Source organism: Myxocyprinus asiaticus, chromosome 31, assembly GCF_019703515.2.
Source record: "Myxocyprinus asiaticus isolate MX2 ecotype Aquarium Trade chromosome 31, UBuf_Myxa_2, whole genome shotgun sequence".
Classification (NCBI taxonomy): domain Eukaryota; kingdom Metazoa; phylum Chordata; class Actinopteri; order Cypriniformes; family Catostomidae; genus Myxocyprinus; species Myxocyprinus asiaticus.
Window position 1 is genome coordinate 2,961,044 of NC_059374.1, and position 24,353 is coordinate 2,985,396.

At 37.9% G+C, this 24,353-nt stretch overlaps 2 protein-coding genes across 3 annotated transcripts in view; one reads left to right on the forward strand and one right to left on the reverse strand.

The window, feature by feature from the left end:
* The first annotated feature begins 4,128 nt into the window (after window positions 1-4,128).
* LOC127422294 (complement C1q-like protein 2) lies at window positions 4,129-6,419 on the forward strand. Its single transcript, XM_051665716.1, has 3 exons — window positions 4,129-4,450; window positions 4,540-4,668; window positions 4,760-6,419. The coding sequence occupies exons 1-3, from the start codon at window positions 4,129-4,131 to the stop codon at window positions 5,038-5,040; spliced, it is 732 nt and encodes a 243-aa protein (XP_051521676.1). The 3' UTR covers window positions 5,041-6,419.
* Window positions 6,420-6,688: 269 nt separating this feature from the next.
* Window positions 6,689-24,353, reverse strand: part of cep295 (centrosomal protein 295) — a 46,136-nt gene continuing 28,471 nt past the window's right edge. The window contains exons 18-31 of one of the 2 annotated variants that reach the window (XM_051665624.1): window positions 22,968-22,996; window positions 21,531-21,648; window positions 20,922-21,110; window positions 20,678-20,833; window positions 18,599-18,696; window positions 18,072-18,516; window positions 17,827-17,976; window positions 13,318-13,802; window positions 12,953-13,120; window positions 10,754-10,826; window positions 10,263-10,463; window positions 10,053-10,143; window positions 8,226-8,325; window positions 6,689-7,618 (exon numbers count right to left, since the gene is read on the reverse strand). In XM_051665624.1, coding sequence (XP_051521584.1) covers window positions 7,580-7,618; window positions 8,226-8,325; window positions 10,053-10,143; window positions 10,263-10,463; window positions 10,754-10,826; window positions 12,953-13,120; window positions 13,318-13,802; window positions 17,827-17,976; window positions 18,072-18,516; window positions 18,599-18,696; window positions 20,678-20,833; window positions 20,922-21,110; window positions 21,531-21,648; window positions 22,968-22,996 — 2,342 coding nt within the window. In that variant the 3' untranslated portion in view covers window positions 6,689-7,579. Of the gene's footprint in view, window positions 7,619-8,225; window positions 8,326-10,052; window positions 10,144-10,262; window positions 10,464-10,753; window positions 10,827-12,952; window positions 13,124-13,317; window positions 13,803-17,826; window positions 17,977-18,071; window positions 18,517-18,598; window positions 18,697-20,677; window positions 20,834-20,921; window positions 21,111-21,530; window positions 21,649-22,967; window positions 22,997-24,353 lie in introns of both variants that reach the window. The other variant, XM_051665622.1, reaches the window with a different exon arrangement.

The window sequence follows — 24,353 nt, forward strand, 5'->3', positions numbered from 1 at the left end:
CCTTGTAACACTTCATTCTGGTAGTTAAAGGCTGCTTGAATCTGTGACATTTCCGCTGGATTCAGATCTGGCTAAGTATATTGTAATGAACTCAGACTGGAGATTGAGTTAGAATCCATTTTGCAGAAGAATTTAATGAACAAATCCAAATTAGAAGTCTCAAACATGGTCAGTATAACAGGCAGAGGTTGATAACAGGCAAACAATCTAATCAGGCAAACAATACAGAAGGGGTAATCCAGGAACATAATTCCAATAAACAGGCAGAAGATCATAACATGAGGCAAGATGAGAATACACTGGTAAAACGCTCGGTAAGGCAGGTGAACTGGCTATACTTCGCAATGTGCATATGGAAGCACATGGCTTTTAAACCTACAAACAGGAAGTAACTGTAGAAGGAACAAAGTGGAGTCAATATTCATGAGGGCTCCCTCTGGTGGTGGGATGAGTGAGTCTCTGGTTGTGGCCTTACATAAATGCATAAAGAAGGTCCTGACCAGTGTTATGATCGGCAGACAGGTCATCCTTAGGGCATGGAAGTCGGCTGGAGCGCCCTTGTTTTGTGAGTGGTACGTGGAGATGGGCAGGGTAGTGGCATTTTAAGAGTTGTCATATAGAAGACTAGGCAACATAGATTTGTTCATGAAGAAATGGGGCAGCTATTTAGCATGCTCTCAGTGCGGACCAGTGTGGTCAATGTAATCCAATTCCCGAACAAATTAATCTTATGAGTCGTTCTTTTGAATCTACAGTGCGAAACAGTGCAAAACATGGATCAGTATAATCCAATACCCAAACAAATTAATCTTATGAGTCGTTCTTTTGAATCTACAGTGCGAAACAGTGCAAAACATGGATCAGTGTAATCCAATACCCAAACAAATTAATCTTATGAGTCGTTCTTTTGAATCTACAGTGCGAAACAGTGCAAAACATGGATCAGTGTAATCCAATACCCAAACAAATTAATCTTATGAGTCGTTCTTTTGAATCTTCAGCACAAAACATACAGCGTAATCAGTGTAATCCAATTCCCAAACAAATTAATCTTATGAGTCGTTATTTTGAATCTACAGTGTGAAACATTCAGCACAATCAGTGTAATCCAATTTCCAAGCAATTGAAACTTATGAGTCGTTCTTTTGAATCTACAGTGCAAAACATACAGTATGATAAGTGCTGTGCGGATCCAGAACAAATTAATCTTATGAATCAGTTCTTTAGAACCAACAGCGTGAAACATATAGAGAGTCCAGTGAATTCCAGTTCCCAAACAAATTAATCTTATGAGCTGTTCTTTTTAATCTACAGCTCAAAAACCTTCAGCTCGATCAGTAGCTACGTTTACATGGACACGTTTTGTTTTAATCGGAATGAAATTATTACGATCGATGATTCCGAACGTACTGTTTACATGAACTCCACATAAAGTGATCGGATTGTTGTAAATATTTATATGTATCAAGCATCAGATCGGATCTGCTATTGTGATGTGTGTACACTGCACGATTATACAGCATTCTCTCGCCGTTAGAAGGGGCAGTCACACTTGACTTTGAGCACACAAAATTCTTTCAGACTTCTCTACAAATGAGGATATGATGTAATGCGCGATGGCTTGTAGTTTTAATAATCAATAGTCCTCAGACCGCACTCTGCTTATGCTGCTGCCTATCTAGATGACACATTACAGTAATGACTGGCAGTGGCATATGCAGCATCTGTGGGCTGTTCTGAGATCGCTGCGATGGGCGGGACGGCAAACCCCAAGAAATGCGCAATTGGACAGGTGAAGTTAAGGTATCTGGGGTTCCACTTGGGTCAAGGGCAGGTACGTCCCCAAATTAATAAGCCTGCAGCGGTTGCAGCCTGCCCGAGTCCCAAGAGATAAAAGGAGGTGAGACAGTTCCTGGGGCTGGCTGGCTACTATAGAAGGTTTGTGCCTAATTATTTGGACATCACCAGCCCACTGACTGATCTCACAAGAAAGGGAGCCCCAGACCCGGTCCAGTGGACGAAGCAGTGTCAACAGGCTTTTATGCAGGTGAAAGTGGCGAAACTGTGCTTTGTGGCGAGCCATTGTTACATGCTACTGATTTTTCTCTCCCTTTTGTTGTACAGACTGACATGTCGGACAGGGAGTTGGGAGCCGTGTTGTCCCAGCTGGTCGAGGGGGAGGAGCACCCGGTGCTGTACATCAGCCGGAAGCTTTCGGCGAGAAAGGTAAGGTACAGCACCGTTGAGAAGGAGTGTCTGGGCATCAAGTGGATGGTCCTCACCCTTCGGTACTACCTCCTGGGATGGGCTTTTACCCTCTGTTCGGACCATGCCCCGCTCCAGTGGCTCCATCGCATGAAGGATACCAATGCGCGGATCACCCGTTGGTATCTGGCTCTTCAGCCTTTTAAGTTCGAGGTGGTCCACAGGCCGGGGCACAGATGGCTGTTGCGGAGTACTGGGCAGACCGGATGGCTCCCTGGCCTGATTTGGGCAGAAGGCGTGTGTGGTGGTGGGGGCATGGTTGAGCGCCGGCTTGTGAATGGAGAGTGAGATCAGGAGATGAGAATGGTAAGGATCATCACCTGACAATGCTTGTCTCCAACAGCTGTTTGTCATTACAGTGAGAGATGAGACGGGTGAGCCAGATGCCAGTGAAAGGGGAGAGAGCTGAGCTTCCAGCGTATGATTGAACCAGAAACGAGTTCTGCTGAAAAGCAAACGTTGAGTGTGTGTTAAATACTGAAAAGTATAAAAATAAAATTACCTTTTGAGTTGGATTTCGCCGTCTCCCGCCTCCTCTCTGCACCCCATCACAAACTTTGTTACAAATAGTTATATCCTTAACAACAAAATTGAGTAGATTTTATTTCAGTCATTTTTAAATAATTCTAATGCAAAAAACTGTCAAAAACCCAAGTGGTTGCTAAGCTGTTACAAGGTGATTGCTAAGCGTTAAGTGTTTTGGTGTTACTTGGTGGTTGCTCTGTGATTTCAAGTGGTTGCTAACGTATTTGTAAGTGGTTTGTAGGTTTATGGCAATCAGGGGCAGACCATAATAAGCAATACCTTGCCCATAGCAATCACAGGATAGACCATAATTACAGTGCAAAGCTCATAACAACCATAAGATCTCCCATAATAATCAATATCTACCATATAGAAACCAGAGAACATTCCATATTTATCAATACAGAGGTCTATAGCATGCACAAAATAAATGCTGCACATCAAATGAAATGACCTTAATTACTATTTCATCAATCTGTGGCCTTTACAAAGCAGATTTGCAGAGCAAGATGTGTGAATTAGCCTTTGATTCAAAGCAATGTCACAACCCTGTCTGTGGTAATTCTCACAATTTGTCACTGTATATATATATATATATAATTCAACTATTTAATAAAATCAATAATGGAAAAACAAAGTATTTTTTACAGGGTACCATGACACCTTGTCCCCCCTCCATAAATTACATAAATCCATAAAGTCAAGTTTCAGTAATTTTACATTAATTTCTTTATCACGAACAGGAAAAATCTGTAAAATATTACTTCACATTTTATGTAAAAGTACTAAACTATTTTTTGAGAGCATTTTCTATAATTTGGAGAAATTAATAAAACAAATTGAGAAGTGGGTATTCACTCTGTTTTTTGATATGCTGCTTCATTCATGTGCTATCTGCAGCCGGAACTCATTTACACTTGCGCCAAAAGTAAGATATGCCCAATATCAGCATTCTTTTGTCTGTATTCTGAGCATTGAGAATCTGGCACCCTTTTATACATTCATTTTTGCAGTAGATTTAGTCATAAAATACAACAACAGAAAACCTACTGTCTCCATGTCCTAATATTCATGTTCATCTGTCAGGCTTTATGTCCTGGTTTATATAATTATACTGTTGTTATATCTACAGTACAAAGGACAGCATTCAGATCAAAGCTGGCCATAAAACTATATTGTTGAGAAACAGCCTTGGCACAGTCTACCTGTCATTGACTATGTGAATTATTCAAAGAAGATAATGGCAAGAAAGAATCAGATCAGTGACGTTCCGACACATAGATCCATATATATAGCAGTATACAGGGACTCTGATGTTATTCAGCTAAAGCATTTAGGATGAAGGCAATGCTGATTGTTTTTGTGCTTCTGTCCAGAAGCCCGATATTCGCTCAGGATACCAGAGGTTTGAACTCCAACATAACAGAACCGGTTGTTTCTGAATCTGGTAGAACAGACACCTCTCTTCAGAATGAGGTCAACGGACTGACTTGTCCCTTGAACCTGTGTGCTGCACTGCTGAAGGAACAGGGGACAAATGAGGAAAAATTAAAGGCCACAGAGACACGACTGGTGGCACTTGAAACCAGTCTACAAGAGCTGATGACCAGACTTGCAATTAGTGAAGGTCAGATTGAGCAACTCAAAAGGGTAAACAGAGGTGAGATTGATGGTTTAGAAGACCCCTATTCATAAATACTACATAGGAGAAGTTGTGTTAACGAAGTACATTTTTATTTTGCCCTTCAGACAAACCAAAAGTTGCATTTTCAGCAGCAGTAGGAGGACATGGTTACATTGGACCATTTAACACACATACAACATTGGTTTACAAGAATGTCTTCATTAATATTGGTGGTGCCTACAACAATGCTACAGGTATTGTTAATCCTCACTCTTCACATGACTGAAAATAATATCAACTCACCTTTAGAATTGTTAAATGGAGAGCTATCTTACTCTTTAACAGGTATTTTCACAGCACCGGTAAAAGGAGTGTACTATTTCAGTATCTTCTATCATTGTGCAGTTCAGCATGCAACAACATTATCTATGTATAGAAATGGGCAGCTAGCAGCAACAACACATAATGATGCGGGTGAAGGTGTTCAAGAGAACGGAGGCATCGGACTCACGCTTCTGTTAGAGAGAGGGGAGCATGTCTATATTGTGCTCGGGGCAAACACATGGATCTGGGATGGAGTAAATATCAACACTGTATTCACTGGCTTTCTTCTAAATGAACTGTAAACTAAAAGACACTGAGAGCAACACAACAGTTATAGAGGGTTTACTCTACATGTTAACCATATAAAGCCTGACAGTTTTTTTTTTTAGCTTATTTATGGAACCAACAGACAAAAATATCAAAATTAAAAACATGCTTTTTTATATATTTGATCTTGTAGTATCATATTTGATACATCAGGCTTTATTCATTTATATTAAATTCTTACTATGTCAATTTAATTTGCAATAACAAAATGTGTCAACCCCACTTGAGTGAATGCCATTATTTTTTGAATGCTAATAAATAAAGACATTGATCCTCAAAAAACTGTGGCCACAACCATTAATGGTGACAATGCGGTATCTGTACACTGTAAAAAATGTCTGTAATTTTAACGGTAAAAGACTGTAAAAATGCTAATTGGTAAACGGGCAGTTACCTGGTAAAAAGTACAATATATTTAAAAAGATACAGTACAATGTTGCAAAAATTTCATTTTTTACATGTATAAAGTATGATTAATGGTAGAACTGATAAGACAACCAATGCAACGATAGGACAGAACTAATAAACAAGATAACAAAACAATAAACAAATGAACCAATGAAAAGACAAGACTAATTAAACCAAAGACAAACAACATTTTACGGTTTACTACTTTAAACATCACACTTCAGAAGCTTATTCTTCAGTGACTTCACTCTTGCAGTTCACTGAGAGCCAAGGTGCATGAATCAATTCTGAAAAACCTCAAAGGTGTATTTAGCTCTTTGAGGTACTCAATGCAATGTTAAGCGCATAAATCAGACCAAAGAGTAAGGCATTTGGCAGATCATCAGCATCATCAAGCACAATTTGCTCTTCCACCACAACAGATATGCTCCTTATGTTTGGCTTGGAGTTTACTGTTGCCACATCATCTTCATACCAACTTTGAGCCCCTTCGTTCAGGTTTCCTCCTGATCTGTCTCGTATATACACAACAAATTGTTCTAAATAGGCAAAAAAATCATATTTATCCTACTCATTTTGTTCCCATGTTTGTGACCAACAGCGTGGGGAAAACAATGGCAGTGAATGGAACAAAAACCCATGAAACGATAAAAAAAAATGTCAATAATTGCTTTTGATCCATGCCAAGTCTCAGGAAACATTTATACTGGTATGAAGTCAGCACAAATAGTGCCAAATTGGACTTTCGCTGACATTTACATATATTTTTCAGGGTTTGTTCAACAGATGATGTGAGACTGATGTCTGACTGGTGAGTAAACAACAAGTATTCCAACTACTGTTTTACTTTTGTCATGCATTAAAATCTTTCTCTTTTAGGTGGTGTGAATAAGGTATATGCTTCATTTGTGTATGACATGATTATTGACTAACAATTGTATGAACACATTAAATATATACTCTATATTGAGTTATTTTATGTTTATTACAATGTTATAATTATCTCATACCTTATCACTTTAAAGATGGAACTTTGGCTGAGGTAAGCAAACAGCAGTATTACTTTATAAAGCTTTATGTAAATAAATATATTATTCTTTTTGCTTAAAAAACAAAAAAACAAAAAAACAAAAAACAAAAACAAACAAACAGCAACACTTCTGGGCCATAGGAAATGAACGGGAAATACTAAAATAGTATTTTTATTTTATTTTTCAAATAAAAATCAATAAATCAGGCATAATGCAGAACACAACCACACATAAATGAAGCAGTGAGACTATAAAACATCCACAATGTATAATGTTTTTTAGTGTCAGTAGAAAGGTCTCTTTAGTGTCCTAAGTTTTTATAACTGTGACCTTAATTACCTACCATCTGTAAGTTGTTGGTGTCTTAACGACCGTTCCACAGGTGCATGTGAATTAATTGTTTATGGTTCATTGAATAAGCATGGAAAACATTTTAAACCCTTTACAATAAAGATCTGTAAAGTTATTTGGATTTTTACAAAATTATCTTTAAAATACAGTGTCCTGAAAAAGAGACATTTCTTTTTTTACTGAGTTTATGATGACACAGTGTTGTTAAAGATAGGCCTGCACTTTACGAGTTTCGCTGTAATCAGTGGAATGGTTACAAAAATGAAATGTGTTACATTTGTTTTGGTTTGTTTAGAAATCTTATTATGTGTAGGACCAGTTACTGGGCAAATAAACTCTGGCAGCTGTAAACCTTAACTGTGTTTGAAAAAGTGGCCTACTTTATGGGTATTACCATGTGTGTGAACATAACCTGCTACAGGTGAAATGTAATGCTGTGTTGCTCTACTACAGGTAAACTCCAAGAATATTTGCAGTTTTTTACATTGTGACAATAGCTGTACTGCCATAACCAAATAACTATCTACTGGTTATTGTTTTAAAGAAAAGTTTAGTTCATACATTATTAAGCTCTACAATACAATTTCTGACACAGACACTATTCATGAAAATAAAACTTTACTTAAAATAATACACAAAAATACAAATAAAAGTGCTTGACAATGTAAAATTAAATTTGATCCTAAAAACAGTTTAAAAACTTTAAATTATGAGTGAAAGAACATCATCTTTTTTGCTTGGCCCTCAGTTTTTCCAGTGTTTTCTGTAAAAAAAAAAATAAAATAAAAAAAAAAAAGAGAGAAAAGATGTCCATCACTAATCTTATATTGATATATCTTATATTAAATCTTACAGCCAAAGTAGCAATTCACATGAAAACATTTTTAAAAATGTGAAGCATACAGAATAATCAGGACAACAGGGCAAATACTTCAGCGAAGAAAAAAGCTGATAATATCAAAGTGAAAAAAGATAAGGTCATATCCATGCTGGATGAATTTCACAAGGAACGTGACCTATTTCACCCCAAAATAAAATAAATTATATTTTCTGCACAAATTCTCATTACTGTAATGGGACAGGATGATTTATTACTATTTGAGCATGCACATCAGCACAAATTATATTCAGTACAACAAATACTAACATGTTATAAATACTGTATGTGTGAATAATACTGTAAAAAGTGCTTAATTGTCATGACAATAATGTCACAATGCAAACAAATCTTAATGGATCTAAAAAGGCTTCATTCTATATAAAATATTTCTTTCTTTCGATTTTGTGGGGAAACAGATGTAAGCCAGTATGATCACTGTATTATCAACAGTGTGTGGCAACAGGAAATGCTCCATCATCATTCATCTCACCCTCTGGAAGTCTTTGGCTTTCTCTCGGTTTTTTGCGTACGCCTCCTGACGACCGTAAAACTCCTTCCGCTGTTTGACTTCCTCTAACTGATTGTACAACCTGCAAACAAGACAGGACATTTCAATATTTTTCAAAAGGAATCTCGATATTTTTCAGCCTTTTGACGATATTCAATATACAGTGATGAGCCAAAACATTATGACCACCTGCATAATATGCTGTTGGTCCTCCAAGGCATGGACTCTACAAGACCCCTGAAGTTATCCTGTGGTATCTGGCACCAAGACATTAGCAGCAGATCTTTCAAGTACTGTAAGTTGCGAGGTGGAGCCACCATGGATCAAACTTGTTGGTCAGGCACATCCCACAGATGCTCAATCGGACTGAGATCTGGGGAATTTGGAGGCCAGAGCAACACCTTGAACTCTTCATCATGTTCTTCAAACCATTCCCGAACAATGTGTGCAGTGTGGCAGGGTACATTATCCTGAAAGAGGCCACTGCCATCAGGGAATACCATTGCCATGAAGAGGTGTACCTGGTCTGCAACAATGTTTAGGTAGGTGGCATGTGTCAAATTGACATCCACATGAATGGCCGGACCCAGGGTTTCCCAGCAGAACACTGCCCAGAGCATCACACTCCCTCCACCGGCTTGTCATCTTCCCACAGTACATCCTGGTGCCATCACTTACCCAGGTAAACGGCGTACATGTACACAGCCATCCACGTGATGTAAAAGAAAACAGGACTCATCGGACCAGGCGACCTTCTTCCACTGCTCCAGTACAGTTCTGATGTTTGTGTGCCCATTGTTGGCACTTTTGATGGTGGACAGGGGTCATCATGGGCTATCTGACAGGTCTGCGGCTATGCAGCCCCATACACAGCAGGGTGTGATGCACTGTGTGTTGTGACACATTCCTCCCGTAACCATTAACATTTTCTGTGACTTGTGCCACAGTAGACCTTCTGTCAATTCAGACCAGATGGGATAGCCTTCGTTGCCCTTTCACACTGATGAGCCTTGGGCGCCCAACACCGTGTCACCGGTTTGGGGTTGGTCCCTCCTCAGACCACTGTCGGTAGGTACTCCCCACCGCTGACCGGGAGCACCCCACAAGCCTTACCATTTCAGAGATGCTCTGACCCAGTCATCTGGCCATAACAGTTTGGCCCTTGCCAAAATCACTCGGGTCTTTACTCCTGCATTCAACACACTGACTACGAGAACTGATTGTTCGCTTACCATCTAATCTTCCCAGACCTTGACATGTGACCTTGTTAGGAGATGATCAATGTTATTCACGTCACCTGTGAATGGTCATAATGTTTTGGCTCATCTCAATATGTATTTGCAATTGGGTGATTTATTTTTCCCAATCAGAGGAACCATCATTTCAACCAACCAGCCATTGTTGCCTAGTAGTTTTAAAATGTATTGTAAAGTAAAATACAGCAAAACCCAAGTTGATAAGAACACAAAGTGTGAGGACACAAACAAATTATTAAATCAGAATCATGAATTCACTGAATCAGTTGAACAGATTCACAGAAATGATCTGAATTTATCAACTTTAACACCATTCCTGCTACTGAAATTTAAAAAAAAAGAAAAAAAAAGGTCTTAAACACTCATTTTTGCGAGATAAGTACTGAAATCACAGTCTTTACTGTGAAACTAAACAGCTATATAAAATGCACAACGTTGCTTAATTTTAATATCAGCAGCACATTCATCACTAATATAAAATATTTGATGCATCACCTAGCCCTACTTGTATTATATTATATTTGTACCAGTTATTTTGTGAAAACAGCTTTACCTCTCTGTGCGCTGGTACATCTCTGTCTCATCCAATCGTCTCTGCTCAGGTGTGCAAATCTTGACCTCAACAACACTCTTCAATCTACAAACTGGCAGTGAAACAAAGGATTGCTTGATTTATGCATTCATTTCCAATCAGCCTAATCATGGGGGGCTTTTCCTTCACTATAAATGCTCCAAGCTGTAGACTCCTTATGTATGCGTTTACCCGTTTCTGATTTCTGGACGGCACATCCTGTCAAAGTGGGTTTGGACACATTCTGCACGACCCTTGTGATTTTTCCGGACTCTGCTCTTTTAGCTTTGACCTCTGCAGCCCTGCGCGCTGACCTCTGAGCAAGATGATGTTGTCGCCGCAGTAACGCCTCCTGCAGTTGAGCGGTTGGAGACTGAAACTCCAGCTGCATCACTACAGCACAAACCATGACATTACACAAGACATTCACACTACAGAAACTGATCTCTCTCTCTCTGCATTGATTTGGGGCTTTCTTAACTTAGCATCTCATGCACAATCATTGGTAGCTCTGGTTACTATGGAGATCATTACAAAACACAGAACTAAAAACTTCTTTAATGGTCTTTTGTAAATTACTGTTCACTAAAAGTGTGAATAATAGCATGTGTGCTGGGGGTTTAAGCCTATGATTTTGTTATGAACACTACTTTAAAAGGCTTTAGTTTATCAGTGTTTCTAACCTGCATGAGGACATGGCAGTTCTGGGTCCTTTGACTGATTGTTGCCCTCCACTGTAGCGGTCGACACTTTGCCCTAACACACAAAAGTGTGAGTGAGATGTGATTAATGTATGAATATAAAACGATTGACATTTTATAACGACATATAAATGACAATAACGTTTTGAGTCAAGAATATTAAGTTTTCTCAGAGTTACACCAAATGACCTAAACAAAATGTGCCTTTTCATAAATGTCAAAATATTGATATTTAATATAGAAAAAAATTATATATATATTATATATATAAATAAATAAAAAGTCACACAGTCATGAGGGTCTAAAGAGGTCCTCTTTTTTTTTTTTTTTTTTTTTTTTTTACAACAAAATACATTTCAAATATAAATCATATTTTAAATAAAATAGTTTCATTGCTTATAATATAATAATAAAATATTATTCTGCACCAATCATGCCAACATATCTTTTTTTTTTTTTTACCCCATAAAAAATATAAAAATGACTGAGGTGTATTCCAGTAATTGTTTTGTGTGAATTGCATTTGTAATGTATTTTTGAATAATTTAAAACATATGGACAAAAAAAAAAAAAAAATCACATCATTGTTCCAACTACAAAAGTTGCCATGGTAAAATTTTACTACAGGAACCATATTTTAACCATGATATTCATTGTAAAATCACAGTAATAAAACAGGTTAACCAAAACTATGGTTATAAAAAAATCAATCCCTAAACATTTTCTACTTTACTATAGTAACACCACCGTTAATTTGTGGTAGAAGTATGGTTTTTAAACCATGGTGTCCATTAGAGGTAGACCGATATATCTGTGCCGATAGCTGCTTTCTGGAACTATCAGTTATCTGCAAAAATCTATGTCGATAGTTACCGTCATTTCAAAATAAGAGTCCCTGGTGTGTTTCAGGCTTATTATTAAAAGCCCCGCGTTATGTTCCAAATCTTTTTTCTGGTTTTTATTGGGATTTTGGTTGAACAAAAAACTGCATCTGGGATTTTATTCATTTTGGACTCGGCCTTTGACCGCCATAGTAAAGAGAGAATTTATAAATATTTTTTTACATTTTAAAAAACTATTGGCTGATTAATCAGTTATCAGACTTTCCCACCACCTTAGTTATTGGCAAAATCCACTATCGGTCGACCTCTAATTTCCACAAATAAATTAATAAATAACATGCTCTTATGAAAATTAACAATGGCTTCACTATAGTAACCATGTACCATTATTTTGCGGTAAGAACCATGGTTTTAAAAACGAGAGAGAGCGCAAAATTATTTCAGGAAATAACATTTTCTTCCTGACCCCTAAGGGGCTCTGTAACTGTTTAATAAAAGCTAAAATGTGATTAAGAAATTGTGAAAAACTTAAATGCCAACCAGTTACTTTGCTTTATACATTTTTACTTAAAATCATGAAGTAAAAAAAAATAGTTAATGTCCATGTTAGTTGTCAACAGCAATCAGTTTCCACGCAGACACTAACACAGTGTCCTAACCAGACACGACACACGATGAGCAACAGGGCTTTCTATTTTTTAAATGGTTTCCATTTCTGGGACGTTGCGCCAGGCAGCACTGTCAACAAATGGGTCTAAAATGATTCTTATCGCAGTATATTAAAGCTGGCATCTCACTAGCTGGTTCACAACAACTTGATTTTGGCCGAGGGTGTCTCACACCTACCAAATGTTGTGCTTGAGGTCTCGCTCTCTTCGGCAGGAGCTCTCACTCACTCACAGACTCACACACACACTCACTCACTCACACACTGTTTCAGAATGGCAGAGGGGAGACATACCGGCTCATTCCGCTTTCCTGTCATGTGAAGATCAGTGAAATAACAACAGCAGTACCACATGAACAAACAATTGTACAGACTGAATAAGGATTCATTCATAACGTAACTTTGCCATGTGTATGTGTGTGATTGTGTATTTATCCCCTCGGGGCTTACAATAGAGAGCGTTATGGAGCTTATCTGAAAAAATTAGTTGCGTTCAATGAACACACTGTTTTGTCTGTAATTGCTCAATTATCTACAATTTATTGTTAATTATCCTTATTTTAGTGTTTTAATATCACTGTGTCGCATCACACCTGGTGTGGACAGACAGATTGCTTGTCACTGGAATCTTATTGTGTCGCATCTGGTTAGGACAACGTGTAAGAGACTCACCACACTGTAATCAGATTCTCCTTCCAGTTCTTTTATTGGCCTATTTTCTTCAGTCTGTCTGTCTGCACACTCCTCTGTGATAGTGATGTCAGGATCTTGTAGTGTTGACTCTGGTAAACTGATAAATGAGATTGTAGACTCCTCTAGAATGCCCTTTACATCACCATCCTGCTGATGAGAGCAACAACTCAAAATAAGACAAACTTTACAAATTACCGTGCACAGGGAAATGAGGAAAAGCTTGTTAGAGCTGAAATTAAACTCAATGTCCTTTTTTAGTGGGTTTTCACTTTTCCATAAACATATGTGTTCAAACTTTTTTTAATTTTTTTTTTATTGCTCACCCCTAGTAACCAGAACTGTACCTGCACTCTTTCCCAAAGCCTGGCCAGTGTGTTTTCTTCAACAGCTGACTGGTGCACTGGTGTCTCAGTGCTGACCGAGTCTGGTTCTGAGCTCACTTCCTTTGAGGGTGACTGGGGTTTGAGTGTAGGGCTTTCTTCCTGTGGCATGCAGCTGAAGTCCATAGCAGTGGGAGGAGCCACAATGTCTGACTGACAGAGGGACTCATGGGTCAGAGAGAGCTGCTCCATTGATATGTGCAGGTCTGGTTGAGACTCCATCAGTGTTTCCGCTCGGAGATGCTGGAAAGATGCGTCTAGACCGAATGATGTCAAAGAAGGGTCTGAGGGTTCCAGCCAATCAGAAGCAAAGGCATCAGGGGCACAGACACTCATATTTGTGCCACACATTTCTGCTTGTAGAGGCATGTGAACACCCACTGAACACTCCATAGTTTCATTATGAGTGACCTCAGTGGGCAGAGGAAGAAACAAATCTGAGGCATCACCTAAGGAGACAGACGTAAGAGAAAAAAAAACATCAAGTTTCATACAGCACAAGCAAGTTCCATAAAATAATAAAGCTATAACTAGATTCAGATTTCCTGCAGAAAATAGCAGTGCTTGCAAGGCAGTACAAGAAAAATAGAGTAGGTTTTAGGCTTTGGTTTGCTGTAAATGATATGCTGCAGAGCTGCTTTGCCGTTGTTGTGACACTCAGGATGCGTTTGTTTTCTGTCAGCTGCATTCAGGAAATAGATACGGTGCAGTGTAAAGATGACTACAAATTATTAAATATGCAAGAAAGACCAATCACAATTCAGTATGCAAAGATTCAAATGACATAACTGGTGGTTAGATTTAAAATGGCAAACAAAGTCAATGGGAGACATTAAAATAAATATAAAAAGACTTAAAAAAAAAAACTACAAAGTATACAAAGAAAAGCACACCAGAGACTGAAATCTTTAAGATAGCATTTTAAGCTGACTTGATCACAGACAATTGTGAAGCAACAGTGGCAACAAAAAGAAACAAAAGAAACATTAACACAAAAAAGCAGCAATGAAAAGAAACAATAAGCGAATACAAGAAACGGCGTACCAACACAGAAGCAGAAATGAAAATAAACTATGCACTAACAAAGCAGCAGAAATAGAAAGAAATTAAGCAGCACTAACGAGAAAGCAGCAACAAAAATTAGCAATGCACTAGCAAAGCAGCAACAAATAGAAAGGAAGCAGCACTGACGAACAAGCAACAAAAATGAACAAAGCAGCACTAATGAAGCAGCAATTCAAAAAGCTTAAACAAGCAGCAAATACAAGAAACGACATACTAATGCAGAAGCAGCAACAAAAAAATATGAAGCAGCACTAACAAGGAAGCACCAATAAAATAAGCAATGCACAAACGCACTAACAAAGAAGCAACAAATAGAAAGGAAAAAGTATTGATGAACAAGCAACAAAGAAAAAGCATCATTTAAAAGAAAAGCAGCAATGAAAAAAAAGCTCAAACAAGCAGCAAATACAAAAAAATGGAATACCAGCACTGAAGCAGCAACGAAAAGAAAAAGCACTAACAAGCAGCAAATAAAAGAAATGGAATACTAATGCAGAAGCAGCAACAAGAAGAAATTAAGAACCACTAAAGCAGAAATGAAAATAAATGAAGCAGCACTAACAAAGCAGCAGCAACAAAAATAACGAAGAGGTACTTAAAGCAATGTAAAGAAATGAAGCAGCAATAAAGCATCAGCAACGAAAAGACACTATCGAATCAGCAGAGTAACAAAGCAGCAGAAACAAAAAGAAAATATAGCCGCAAGTGTCAATCATCAACGGCCAATTGACCTTATTCACAGTAGTACCAAGATGAAAATGTGTGTCAGGGACAGACTTACAGTTTCTTCAATGGGTTGTGCTGTTGTTTAAAGCATTTTGGATCATTATGCGGACAAAACATTGAAAAAATAATCTTTCCAACAAAAAAAAAAAAAATCAGTAGTCAAGAAACTCCACAAAGCACAAGTTGTGAATATTAAATGTGACCAAAAACCTTTAAATGGCTTCATACTGTGCATGCAGTGTATATCACAGCCTTGTTTTCATTCCCATCAAAAATCAAATATACCGCTACTGTGAATAAGGTCTATGGCTAATACAGGCTATTTTGTCTGATTTTTCTGATTCACAATGACTGGCTGTGGCTAGATGTTATTTCTGTTATCATTTATGCACACACTAACAGATTACGCACAGCAGAGTAAAGGGAACTCTTTGACAGGTTTAAAGACTCAAGGATTACCTATCTTGTGTCTCCCACTAGTGGACAAAATTAGTACTACATCCTGAATTATCCTTTAGTGTTGAACTACCTGATCATCATTGTGTTGCTGAAAACAGAAATTGGTGAAATTTGTCACATCATCAGACTTTCCTGGTGAGCATGACTTCTTTCGGCTGCTCCCGTTTGGGGTCGCCACAGCAGACCATCCGCAATCCACATATTTGACAGGTTTTACGCCAGATGCCCTTCTGGTGAGCATGACTAAAATGACCAGATTTGACAGAACAGATCCTGTGGATGCCGTGGACACATTTGTTTTGGTGTCAAATTTTTTATCACTGTTCAAAAACAGTATTTTCTCAAGTTATAGTGACTTCTAGCATCATAAACTAATCAAATGTTGTACATGACGGGCTGATCCAACCCAGAAAGCAATAAAACGTATACCCGGGCCTTAACTCAAACCCTAACAGCCTTCAGAGGTCTGATGGCATATTCACTGTTCTCTTACAAAGACATTCATTTTTTATTTTATGTCAATTTAATATTTAAACCACCTCAGCTGCAAGTTTAAAGTTAATTCATAACTGAGATTTAAATCAGAGTTTAAAGGAATGGAGCAACAGGATTAAAGTTAATTCAGATTTACTGTGAAATTTAAATCAGGATGAAAACAATTATTTAAATGTAACCCTGATTATCTTTTTAAAAAGTTTAAAGTTTGGTGCAACAGAATTATCAGATAACCCTTGATTTAATCTAAATTTAAGATTAATCCTGGTTGGTGCAACCCACACTTAGTCTACCTTTAGTTACTCTTTGAAGACCATTTGAATGATTTATAGTTATATGGCTCTAGTCATTATAGACCATGCCCCAAAACATATTTGCTTATATCTTCAGAACGATATGATGTATCAAAATTATTTTGATAACTTTTTGTCAGGAATAATGTATACCATGTTTCGTGAGAATCGCAAACGGCCTAGGATGAGTCCGAAAAAGTAGGTTTTTCGTATAAATAGAATTTGGAGAAAACGTTTCTTGCGCAAATGGAAATTCAAGTGATTATGATTTGGGGGCACTGGTGGATTCAGAGAAGCTACATTTTTTTTTTATTGTAGCCTATACGGTTCTGGAGTTATGAGCAAAAACACAAATTAGCTAATTGTAGCGCCAACGTGTGGCCGATTGTCACAAAATGTTATATGCGGCTTTGTGTAGATGCCCTGCTTGTTTATAGTAATTTCCATAAACCTTGGTCATTCCCAATTCGAGTTATAAGGTGCTGAAATTTGATTGGCCGTTGGCGGCCATTTTTGTTAATTTGTCGAATCTATTTTTTAAGAATGTTAGCATTTGAACCAAATCAGATGTTTATTTAAATTGAACTGTCACTCAAACGGCTGCAAAGTGTCCCCAAGGTGTGGAACTGTACGAAACTTTGCTGACATCTTCTAAACATCCTGTTGACTATGTGTACTGAGTTTGCGTTGAGTAGATTTTGATCAATTACTCAAATCACGTTAAACCGAAGGAATTGTATCGTTAATATCTTCGGAACTATGTGACGTATCAAAATTGGTGTGACATGTTTTCTCAGGAGGGTTTGTAGATGATCTATACAATTTTTCGTGCCGAACGGACAAACGGTCTAGGTGGAGTCCAAAAAAGCATTTTTTGCAAAAAATTCAAAATGGCGGAAAACAATTATAGACGGAAATGAAATTGATATAGACGTGCTTGACTCAAGGGATCAGAGGAAAAACATATTTTGATTCTAGCCCTTACGGTTGCAGAGATAAGAGCCAAAACGTAAAAGTGTTTATTATAGCGCCACCTAGGGTCAGATGGGTGTGCGTTTGTGCGCCTGAGTAGTGGGGGGAGGGGGGGGATTTGGGACCATCCAGCCAAGTTTGGTGTCTCGACGACTTATGGTCTCTGATGCCCAGACACTTTTAGGGCAGAAAGAAGAAAATCAGTACAAATACAATGGGGTTCCAGCAGCTTCGCCTCCTAATGATGCAGCACATAAGCAACGCACTAACGAAGCAGCAAAGAAAAGAAACGACACACTAGCAAAGCAGCAACGAATAGAAAGCAGCACTGACGAACAAGCAACGAAAAGAAACAAAAATGCACTAACAAAAAGGAACAAAGACTACAAAGAAAGATCTGAGAAATTGCCTGAGAAATAGCAATGCACCGCTTTTCAGAAGCGGTTTTTCTGCTTTCACGTACCATGTGGGGCCTCACTAAAAGCATTCCTGTCCCCTTCTGGGTGCTGTAGGGCAGGTGATATCGTTTCTGATGGCACCATCTCATAAGCCCCCTCTGGACTTAAGTTCAGATTTGGGCCTCCACCACCTACACTAGAGATGGTGCTAACTTCTGCAGATAAAGCAAAGATAATGACAAGTCTTGAGGAATGACACATACAACCACTGTTACATACAAAACACATTCCACATGCCATAGTTTATTACCCGTGTTATGAATCTGCAGAGTAGTTTCCTCCAGTTCATCAGCGAGTGCGCTACTTTCATCAAGTACCTGAGATGAATCAATATTTGAAGCTATGCCAATCAACTGGCTCAAAACGTGGACTGCGACACTTGAATTTGATTCGTTGCTGTTATTGGGATGTGGGGAGGCTGAATTATTTGAGATTTGACTGACACTGCTCTGAGGGCCAATCGAATTCTGCCTCACACTCAAAATCGAAGAGGACTGTGATGATTCGTTTGTGAGGCAACCAATCAGGTGGCTAAAATTGGAGGCTTGCTCCTGGTTGCTACACATTGAGGACGATGCACTAGATGGTTCCACAGTCAGCTGGTTCCGTGTGGACACTTGGACTTGATAGGACCGTCTGATGGATAACTGATCTGAGAGGCGCTCCATAATCCGGTTTACTGCCTCATTCCACCCCTGAAATGATAAAGCAAAGATGTTACCATGGAATTGTCAAGGACAATTAAATAAATATTAAAAACAGTTGCAAGAACATTACCTGTGTTCTGCTACTTGGATCATTTCTCACTAAATTTCTAGAGGAAGAAGAGGAGGATGAGTCAATGTCTGGAAGGGGCTGTAAAGGCAGGAAGTCACCTAAAAATAATGAAAGAAACAGTTGAAATTGTTGTTTCACACTCAGGGTGCTTTCAAACTAGAGCTTTTGGTGCAAAACCAAGTCTGTTTAATTGGTTGGTGTGAAAGTTGTTTGTGCCCACCCGAATTGGTTCACAATTGGTATGAATAAAAGGCGGTCGAGGACGAGAAGCGCCACACTGCATCACAGGTAGGACATGGCATGACTATCAAACACAGGGCACGTCAATGCGGTTCAGGTGACAGACAGTACACACAAAAGTTACCACGGTTTTTCCCTTCTTCAAGAATGAACAAGGTGACATTGAGGAGTTTGCAGGTTAGTGAACGAAACTGGTGTAAATGCACAAACTGACTACACATTGTGTAGGCTATATGAAAGAAACATATGTACACAATATATCATCCAGTGATGGCTAGAGTAAATAATATATGCCCTTTGATAATGATTTGGGTAGAATTTAATGGAAAACTATGCGAGTTGTGCTCAGTGGCGCGGCAGAAATTTGAGCAGCCTCCGGAGTCATAGCTGGACGCTGTGACGGGTGAAGAGCGGCGGCGTGTGTACATCTTGTGGCTCTATTTTTCAAAACAATGTGGGCTGAATTCACTAAACAGTTGCACCACTTTCAGGCATGGTATTTCAGTCTTATTCACTAAACACCCACAATGTAGTTTAAGCAGACGCAATCAGTGCTGAAATTGTGCGGCTTCGAGTATTTAAGCATTCATTTGTATGTAAAATAGGCTTATTATAGAATGTGCTTCATTCACAAAAAATGCCCGGTGCAATTTACATTGCAATATTACTGCCAGATGAAAGCAGGCAGTAAAATGTATCTCATTTAAGAATTGTTTGTGTACATTTTCAATCGATCACATCAGCAATAATTCCTAAAATGATGGAGTATTATATTTTCAAATATTCTGTGTAGTCAAGCGCACTATCGGCATGTCTGGATCATAGTAGACAGAAGTGACGTTCAGTCCTGCCGAAGTGTGTCAGAAAATGGTGGTCTGCTGCATCCTCCTCTGTATTATATTAGGTCGACCGATATATTGGATTTACAGATTAATCGAGGCCGAAAGTTGCGTTTAACTACCATTTCATTTATTAATTTATATTATAAATTTGAAAAACTATCGGCCGATTAATAGGCTATCAGCCTGTTTTCCCACCTTAGTTATCGGTATCGGCAAAACCCACTATCGGTCAACCTCTACTCTATATAGCGCTCAAAACAGGACAGCAAGATTGCAAAAAACTGTTGCTTTTACTGGCCGCAAATTATTCTTAGTAAATTCCCCCCGGTGTATTTTAATATTTCTGGACTGCCCCTATTCACTTAATGTTTCCAGGCTTTCTATTACCTATATCTAATACTCCTGGTATTTCCAGGTTTTCCATGACTGTGGTAACTCTGATTGAATGCAATTCAATCTAACTAGCGGAAACGAACTGCTATTTATGATGTAAAATTGTTATGGATCATGATATAAAAATTTGAATGGATCAACTGGCCAGTGATGTATTTAAATTGCCAATTTTTACTAACTACAACCCCAATTCCGAAAAAGTTGAGACAGTACGGAAAATGCTAATAAAAACAAAAAAGGAGTATGTTAATTATATTCACCCTGTGCTATTTTGAAAGTACTGCAACAACACATTATTTGATGTTTTACAGTGAATTCGCGAACGCGGAAGTGTGAAAAGGGTCCATTTGTCTTTGGGGAACATTGCTCTCAAAGCGTAGGATTATTTGTGGACCCATCCATTAAAACTTGCAAATGTAACTAGAATTAAAAGCAACAAACGTACCTTTCATCAACTCCGGTGAACAGCTAACTAAAAGAGCAGTCACATTAACCTTTGCACAGTGAAATTCTTCACCTGCAAAATGTCTCCATGCTAAGGTAAATGTGAGTGTGCATTTAAGGAGCTAGAGCTCAAAGGGGCTTTTTGAGGAAATGGTCTGACCTGAGTGCTCTGTGCTGGACACATCTACAGCAGAGTTCAGTGAGCTTCTGTGCTCAGCTGCGTCTCCATGATGCAGTGAAGACTGATTTACTTCTACACCCTGTTGAAGGACACTGGACCAGGATGGAGACCCAGAACTCGTGCTGCCCGCCGCACCTGGACAGAGCAGAGGAGACTGTGTGTGCGGTTTCTGCACACTTATAACACATCTTTGCTGCATATTGTGGGTATGCTGCATATTTACCTGAGTGCCTTCCTACAGTTCTGAGAGAAACATCCAGATCTCTAGTGTATTTATCAATGATCTGCTGGACCGAATCCCTCATTTCCTGTGACGTGTTACCAGTCACATGACAGGAAGTGGATTTGGGTGATGGGCTGCACACAGAGCTCTCTATTCCACTAACAGGCTCCATACAGATCAGAGAGACATCTGTAAAATAGAGACAGAGAGTGTGTCCCGCTGAATATCCCACATGAGTGTGGTCACAGTTGTTGTAGATCTTACTCTGTGGCATCTCAGTGTGTTTTTCAATTTATTGAAGATATTTTTACCACTCATGTTTCACGGTGACTTCATTAGCTTGGATAGTTCCAAAGAGAAAAAAGGGTCCATAAAATGTAGTCAATCCGATTAATGTGCATAATCAAACCTGGCGCATCATGATCAGCGCGAAACGTGTAAAAACAATGACGTACTAGGTTTCTAAATGTCTCCAACACATGTCCAGATATTCTAGAATAAATGCTGAAGACAGTCTATGAAAAAGACATGGATTACGGAGGACCATTACAGACGTGTGCCAAAGGATGTGATGTGTCACTGGGACTATGAAAGGAAGCACTAAAACACCTGTAACAGTGTGATTGGGCTCGTGTTCACTTGTTGAGTAGCTTCCTGTTGAGATGGTTGTAGAGGACAAATAGTCTGGATCAACTGATGGGTCAGACGGCAAACCCATGCCAAACCGCTAGAGCAAATAACAAAAAACAACAATCAGAATATTGCAAGTTTTTTTTACATTTAATCATGTGCAAGATATGAATAAAAGATATCATCAATGCAATTTTCACTAGATAAAATGCTATTTCGTGATGTCAGTAATATGGTTTGCACTAGTAAAAAAACATTCATCCTTAATAAAAAAAAAAGAAAAAAAAAAAAGTATAGTAATAACTTGCGAAAATAACCATTACGTCTCATTCAACTAGTAAAAACAAGATCTGTAACTCCATTTTCACTAGTAGAATTTCACAATTATCTGTCTCACTGCTGTGTAATTGTGTGAACAATTATAGAATGATATCTATAATTTTGTACTAATTGAAATTCCAATTTCACATATCAGCAATTTTACTAGTAAAAATAATAATTTTGTATATGAATAATTAGTTACTTGTGCAAATATCCATTCCTGAGGTCAACAATTGAACTACAACTAGTAAAAATGCTAATTTTTAATTTTATCTGGAAATAGATTTCAGATAGCATTAAATTAAAGAGTAAACTAAACTTTCTTACCAATTACAATCACATGACAGATACCAGAAATGAGCATTTTTACTAGTAAGAAGTACATTGCTGACATGTGAAATTGGAATTTCAACGTAAGAAATGATATATATCTGTAAATGCATTTTGAACAGGAGTGAATGACAGATCATTGTGAGATTCTACTAGTGAAAATTCAGTTCCATACATCAAGAATTACACCATTACGTCATTTACCTCATCAATGCTTTTACTAGTACAAATTACTTGGATCAAAAATCAACATTTCACTAGTAACAATTCCCTTCCTGATATGAAGACTTTGCACTTTAAGTAGTGAAAACTGAATCGTTGATATGAACATAATGAAATGTCGAAAGGGCTTGTGATACATAGGAAAGTGTAAGTATTTACAACACAAATTCAAACACACTCTGAAATCATCGTCAGAGCTCAGTTCAAGTGTAGAGACCTTCATGAACATACATGAATACTAATGAAACATGTACTTCAGGCACTAAACACTTTCATCACTGCTCAGACATGCACAAACGCACGACAAATGACACGCACGACAAACGACACACACGACAAATGACACGCACACACGCACGCACGCACGCACGCACACACACACACACACACACACACACAGCTTCTCTAGCATAATCACTGGTGTGGCATATTGACCTCACACTCAGATTTGGCTAGTTTTCATCACTGATCCAAAAAAACTATGGATCTCAGAAGGAACGAGACACTGAAGCTATGTTAGGTTCAATGAGTTTGAAGTCTTACCTCTTGCTGGTGGTTTATGCTGGAAAGACCTGAGAACAGGATGAGAAGTGTTAGCAGCTTAATTAACATACAGAAATATTAAACGTAACAATAAGCAGACTCACAGGGTATATTCACACAGTAAGTGTCAATAACGTGACACTCATTTGTTTTGTCCAGATCAAGTAAGTTATTCAAAAATACATTCAAATCCAATTCACACAACCATTACTTACATCTCTACTATGATGAACATGCATTCATTTTGATATTTTATCTTGGGCTTAAATTAAAAAAATAATAATAAATGTCTTAGTGGTATAGCCGTCTGAAGACAGTAAAAATAAATAAATAAAAGTGGTCTCATTAAAAGCTGAAATTCTTAAAATAAACATAAGAAGTTTGGAATAATCTTATTATAATATTGTTAGAAACAATATTGTTTAAGCATGATTCATATTTGAAAAATTGTGTGCACCAAGTCAGTCGTGTGGTGTAACTGACACGCAGAAGGCCATTCTGTTGTTATGTGACAAGAAAGCCAAAAAACAGAGGAGCCCTTTAGAACCTCATGACTGTGAAGTTTAATAAAAAAAAGATACTTTTTTTTTGTTGTTACATTTTCAGGTAAAATGGAGTAACCCTAAGAACACTTCTTGATATTAGTAAGAGAAAACAAAAACATGTTTGAAATCAGGAAAAATGGTTAAGAAATGAAAACAATGAAAGTATTATCACCTTTTACTCGTCATTAAATATTTTATTGTAGTAAATGTATGAAATCAACATGGACACAAAATGTACATTTCTAAGAATGTGATCCATGTGTTTAAACTATTTTAAAAGATTGCTAACTTTTATCATCTCAAAAACCTTATCTGTCAACGAACCATTTCCAAACAGGTGTGACTTCTAAAATGATTCAGTTCATTCAACACTTTACAGGAACAGATCAAAAAGCCTACTGTCTGTGTGAACAGGTCAATCCACTTCAATACCACAATACCTCTATTTTCTGCCATTTCTCTTAACAGCAGTTGTGTAAACATAAGGGCTGTCAATCAATACATTAAAAAAAAAAAAAAATCTAACTCATGGCATGATATGCCGACTGATTAATCCAATCTCAATTAATTGCATATTAATTTGCTGGAAAAGGTCCCCAAATATAGATAATTCACTATTTAATAATAATAATCAAAATAAATAATATGCTAGTGTTCCATCTCTACACATGCATCAGACTGAAACTTTTGGTGTGGTCTCACTGTGGTTGTATCATGTCAAGTAAAGTCATTTTTATCTGTACAGCGCTTTGACACATATCATTTTAAAGCAGCTTTACAGAAAATTATGCTGTAATGTCTTAACCCTCCAATAGTCATTTTGGACAAAAATAATTTCCAA